Source organism: Sturnira hondurensis, unplaced genomic scaffold (genome assembly GCF_014824575.4).
Source record: "Sturnira hondurensis isolate 20B ecotype Veracruz unplaced genomic scaffold, ASM1482457v3 Scaffold0016617, whole genome shotgun sequence".
Lineage (NCBI taxonomy): Eukaryota > Metazoa > Chordata > Mammalia > Chiroptera > Phyllostomidae > Sturnira > Sturnira hondurensis.
Genome location: NW_028089248.1, coordinates 5,571,501 through 5,577,500, shown reverse-complemented (window position 1 = coordinate 5,577,500; position 6,000 = coordinate 5,571,501). Strand labels below are relative to the sequence as shown.

The following is a 6,000-nucleotide window of genomic DNA, read 5'->3' as shown; positions in this document are numbered from 1 at the left end:
AGAGATGACGGCATGAAGAACACTTTGAAAGAAGTAACTGTAAAACCCTTTTAAAAGGTAGTATATTCACGCCACAAGAACAGTGTGTTACACCAAAGGCACATTCAAAGAACAATGAAACAAATTCAAAAAACCAAAGCTTCCGAAATTAAAACATACAGAAATATTTTTAAAACCAATCCTGGATTCTAAAGATAAAGCAAAAGAAACCACGTCTGAAACTATAATGAAGACAAAGAGATGGACGACAGGAGGAGAAATTACCAAAGAAATGCTATCCAACCTCCCCCAACTGTGGGCCCTGGCACGGCCCCCTGCGAGGACCCTCCCAGTGACTGGGGAGCACACACGAGCAGAGCCACGGGGCTGACCGCAGTGGCTTTCCCAATGGTGGAGAACAGAGACACAAACCTAACCCCTCTAGAGTGAAAAAACAAGCTACATGCAAAAGGAACATAATGGCAGCTGATTTTTTAATGGCAACACATCCGACAGATGGTAACAGAATACCTTCAAAGTTCTGAGAAAAAAATGTTTAATACCTAGAATTCCAAACAGTCTAGTTACAAAAAGTGGGAGTATAAAATACACTTTCAGACATGCAAAATTTTTTTAAAAATATACTCCCAGAAAGTTACTAAAGCTCCAACAAAATGAGTGAAACTGGAAAGGAGACGCCACAGGAAGCCGGAAACAGGGACGGAGAAAGAGCCACGGACGTGGGGCGGAAGGGGAGGGACGTGGGGCAGACGTGGGAGGGACGTGGGGCGGACGTGGGAGGGACGTGGGGCGGACGTGGGGCGGACGTGGGGCGGGCGGGGAGGGAGGAAGACCCCAGCGGGGCAGCCGCCTGCAGGCGGGGGAGGCGGCCCTCGCAGCGCACAGCAGATGCCCACCCTCACTACACAAGAAGGGAAGCAAAGCGCCACCTGTGCACGGACACAGATTTAACGAGGACCTTAACGAGACAGCGTGACAAGCTGGGGGCAGGGACGGGCAGAGGACAAGGAGACCGTCGGGGCGCTCCCCTGTGACAACAGGCAGGGCTGACAGGTCCCCTCGAGCCACATGGCTCTGTCCGCCACGGTCTCGGTGTCACTGCACAGACGCTGCCGGCACCTGGGTCTGGTCTGCACCAGCCCACCCGGGGAAAACCGGCCCCCGCACCCACTGACGCTGCTGCAAGGTGAGGGCGTGTTGTCCATGGAACAGAAAAGAACCAAGACAGAGGACACGTGAACTCCCTGGGAAACCCGGACGCAGAAGCTCAGTGGAGGTGGGTCAGAGGACTGAGAGTTGCGCTCGGGGCAACGGCACCGGAAGCCAGCCCGCTGCTCACTTTCTCACTGTGCGCTTTAGGGAGGGGCACGAGGTTTTATCACGCAGATGAACCAAGAGCGAGTGCTGGCCAGTAACACGGTATCAGTGCGCTCCAGATACCGTTGCTGGTCACTGAAGACCCTGGAGAGCACACAGCGGCCTCCCCTGACAGACCCCGGGGCTATACCCACAGCCACTTCCCTCCTCCCAGGACACACCGCACACAAACTCCGACTCCCAGCCATGCCCACCCGGGGCTCGGGACCTGACCTTTCCTGGGGCTTGGAGTCTTCGGCTTCTCCAACCGCACCACCCCGGCCCGTGCTCGCCCCTCCCCGCCGTCCGGACCTTGCCCCCTCTCCTCCTCCTGACCCGTCCTCACTCACCACACCTGGGCACCACACCTGGGCACCACACCCCTGCTCAGAAGTCCCTTACGCTGGAAGGAAAGCAAAATCTTCCCTTGAAACGAAAGGAAGGGATGAAACTACGGGCCAAAGCCCCAGCCCTGTTCTGACAGAGACCAGACACGACCAGAAACAGTAACACGTCACAGCAGCTCCGGGGAGCAGCCGGGTGGGGGGCACCCACACGACCCCAAACAGGAACAGGTCAAAGTGCAGGGGGCCCTGGTGGCAGGTTTACTCACGTTCCCGCCACCCCCCAACGTGGCGCAGGCCCATCCAGACAAGGTGGCAGCCCAGGTCCCCACGGCCCCCCGAACCACCGAGAACAGACCAGCCACCGTCCGCAGCACGCGAGCCAGTCGGGGGTGCCTGGGTGGCTGGTGGCAGCTGTCCCGCCTGAGCCCTCTGCCACACAGGCTCTGACCACGGAAGACCCCAGACACCGGGGCCAAGAGACTGCGGGAGCCACACAAAACACAGTCTGAGGCCGCAGAGAGGAACTGAGGAGGGGGGCTTTGGGAAATTAAAACACCCCAAATCAGCCCTGGCCCATGCGGCTCGGATGGTTGTAGCACCATCCTGTAACCAGAGGCTGCAGGAAAAGCAAACTGAACCCAACAGACTTGTGGAACGCTATCAAGAGATCCGATATCACACTAAGTGAATCTCAGGGGGGGAAAAGCGGCAAAAGATTATTTGAAAAAACAATGCAAATAAATGCCCAACTTTCATGAAAGACCCGCATCTACACATCCGAAAGGCTCCGCTAACTCCAAGCAGAATGAACCCCAGGAAGCGCACCCCCACCCACGGAAACTAACTCCAAATGGCAGGGACGAGGAGGCACTAACAGGTCCCCACGGCGCGACCCCACGGGGTCTCAGCCTGGGGGTGGGGCCGTGGTGTTACCCTGCGCCCCGACCTGGATCCTGGCAGGGGCGCCGGCTGATGGTCCCGCCGTGCTCCCATCCACCCACGGAACAGTGTGCCCAGTCAGTCAACTTCACACTCACCATTTAAAAATCAAACACAAGTGAAAAACTGGCCGTGTTCACGTCAGGTGGCAAAGAGGCAAGCCGTGCGCACAGAGACAGGACACTCGTGGGGACCGTCCTCCTCTGGGGCCTCCTGTGGCCACTGAGCTCAGTGTCCCTGCGTCAAGCTTGCCTTGCCCAACTCTGCCTGTCCTGACTGCTTTTAAACACACAGCGACCTCCTTCCAGCCCCCCCCCCGCAGTGCCTGTCAGCAGGGGACTATGTTTAACTTGTCACATTTCTTCTGCTGTAAGAAAATAAAGTATCTTTTGTTAGTGAATGTCAGGTACTACAAGATGCCTAAACGTTTTCTTCAGTTATTATAAGTTATTATAGAGCTAAATGAATGAAACTTTTTATAATTAATGTATCATAATAGGTTCTCAAATATAATTCATATGCATATACTCTGAAAACTATCTTAGATAAAAAACACTGATGCCAAAGTCATTACGCTTGGTCACTCACAAAACCACATTTAACACTGGAAAGTGATTTGCCCAAACACATTCCTGTGCTCTGCAGCTCTAGGCTATTGGAAGTATTCTCCCAGTAATATATCAAGTCATAACTGAGTCTACAGACTTCTTTGCAGACACATCCAAACAAAGATCAAAATAAAAACCCTGGAACAGACTGTGACCTGACTCCCCATCAGCAGAGCCCCACCCCTGTGGACAAAGACCCACATTAGAAAAGGCCTTTAGGACAGAACTGTGCCCACCCCCCCTCTGACGCACAGGCACGGCTGGCTTGGAGGCCGCGAAGCCAAAAGAATCACCACGGCCAGGAACCACACACAGGCCTGACAGTAAGATTCTGATTAGCATCACAAAGATCAAAACACGTATCAATTATAAACTTCCAGGAGCTGATCTGCAATTAGAATCCCCAAATATAGAACCCAGAATTTCACTGAGCGAATGAGTCCTCTAACTAGTGCCCACTCGTGTATAAGAGAAATAACTGCAGCTTTAGAGATCTCGGCTGTTGGCTGTCATCTGACCTCGTTTGTGTAGAAGGGTCTACCCTCAGATTTAACTGGAAGGTCACAGAGCAGGTTGGGGCGATGTTAGATGGAAGTAAGAACACAGATTAGCCCTGGCTGGTGTAGCTCAGTGGATTGAGCGTGGGCCTGCGAACCACATGATTGAGGTTCGATTCCCAGTCAGGGCACATGCCTGGGTTCCAGGACAGTTCCCAGCGGGAGACGCACGAGAGGCAACCATACATTGACATTTCTCTCCCTCTCCCCTTCCCTTCCCCTCTAGAGATAAATAAAATCTTAAAAAAAAAAGAACACAGATTAATAAACCTAATTTGTAAATGCAATTAAACAGGGACTCAAGACAACCCACCCAACCACTACAAAGCGTGTGCGTGTGCACATGTGTGCACACAGACAGACATGTCACACGGGTCAACGCAACTCAAGCACCAGCTCCAGCAGATGAGCTGCAAGCCACGATCCCAGCACCAACGGGCCTCCCAGGTTGCACCTCTCCATACCTGGCCGCCCCTCCTAAAAGTAAAAGCACCCCCAGTCCCAAACCAAACACCTACCAAAGGCGGCTCCTGCTCTGCGAACGGGGTCTCTCAGTCAGTGAGGGGTGACCGCCCCACTGTGCACACCTACTCCGTCAGCGCAGGCAGCCCCAGCGCCCTGGGCACAGAGCCCAAGATGACCCGTCCCTACAGCTTCCCCACTCCACCCACAGAGCCACCGAGCCACCATGGTGACACGTATGGTGACACTCATACGTCATCCTTTCCAAAAGCACTAAGACGGGTGCTAGTGTGCCCCGGGGGTGCAGTTGCCCAGCCCCTCCCCCACAGCCCACAGCGGCCCAACCGCGACCGCCAGGCGACAGAGGGGCTTTCCGTCACGACGGCCCCCACTCGGCACCTGGCGCCGCAGACCCCGGACAAGACACACCCGCGCGGCGGTACCTACGTGCTTTCCGGTGCTCCACTAAGCCCACAGCCTGCTTTGCCGAACACTTTGCGAACCAGTTGTCCCCAAGCAAAACGGTGACTTCATTAGTGTGGACAAGTTTTCCTGGCATGAAGGCAAAGGGGCCGAACGGTACCTATTGGAAAAAAGGAAAAACACTAAAAAGTACATTGTTTAAGGGACACTCAGCATCAGAAGCTCTCGTTGAGGCCTTTTTCATCCTCACACTAAGAAAAATAAAGCGTCGGCCTCACAGAAGTTCAACTCCACACTGAAGCCTCCTAGGAGAACCCACGGAAAACTAACTACAGCAGTCGGCCAGGCCGGGGGCAGAGCCGCCCGCGTCCACACAGCTGTCCCCGAAGGTCCACACTCTCGGTTCGTTCGTGAACTCAGATGAAAACGGGTAAGGAAACATCAAGTTAACAAATACCTTTGCTTTTTTTAAAAACTGAGAATTTCCAACAAAATAGCCGTTTCTTTTTGCAGCACAGGAACGAATACATGCACAGCTTTAACGAGTCCACAAAATTTACAAAACGTCCCTGCCAGGACAACAGACGACACCACACTTGCCAGCACGTGGGCTGGGGTCGCTCCGGTCACAGGCCCCGTGAGAAAGACACTCCTTCGAGGAGCGAGCCACCCCAGGGCTCAGGGACAGACGGCTGTGCCAACAGGAGCGCATTCTCGACACCCAGTGGCACCTCGCACACGACCCCAGCGCTCTGGGGCTGCGCCCTCGGGCTCCACCTTGCCACGCCCTCCTGCCCTAACGGGGGGCAGCTCTGTGCCTCACCGCTGCCATAATTAGTTTCTAACATGGGTCTGCACACCGACCGTGTCAAATTCCGTCCTAACACTGGTGCCACGTATGTCACTGTAGTGCGGTGACAAGTTAGTGTCAGTCTGGGGGAAAAGGAACGAGGTGAACACCACCTGTTACCACGGTCGGTGCATTATTGAGCAGTCAAACCACCCGCCTGCCCTGCCAGGCTGGCTGCCTCTGGCGCCGGCCCCAGCCAGGCAGGCCCGCCCCCCACACTCAGGGGGGGGGGCAGCACCGGCCACCCTCCGCAGCCAGCGCCTGCACGGGAGGCCGCAGGGCCACGCACCGCGAACGCACCAGGATATTGTAGGACAGCTTATCAGGCAGTGTGCCGAGTCTCTCCTGCAGGGCGCAGTAGTCGTCGTCCACCTTCTTCCTGTCGACAAAAGACACCAGACACTCGGTGACACACAAAGGAGTCCCTCAAGCTGCATGTCATCGCACATGACAATGGA

The 6,000-nt window shown here is 55.0% G+C and overlaps 1 protein-coding gene across 2 annotated transcripts in view; it reads right to left on the bottom strand.

Annotated features, from left to right (window-relative positions):
- Positions 1–6,000, bottom strand: part of URI1 (URI1 prefoldin like chaperone) — a 41,545-nt gene that overhangs the window by 14,446 nt on the left and 21,099 nt on the right. For both annotated transcript variants that reach the window (XM_037066419.1, XM_037066420.1), the window contains exons 3-4: positions 5,843–5,921; positions 4,717–4,852 (exon numbers count right to left, since the gene is read on the bottom strand). In XM_037066419.1, coding sequence (XP_036922314.1) covers positions 4,717–4,852; positions 5,843–5,921 — 215 coding nt within the window. The remainder of the gene's footprint in view (positions 1–4,716; positions 4,853–5,842; positions 5,922–6,000) is intronic.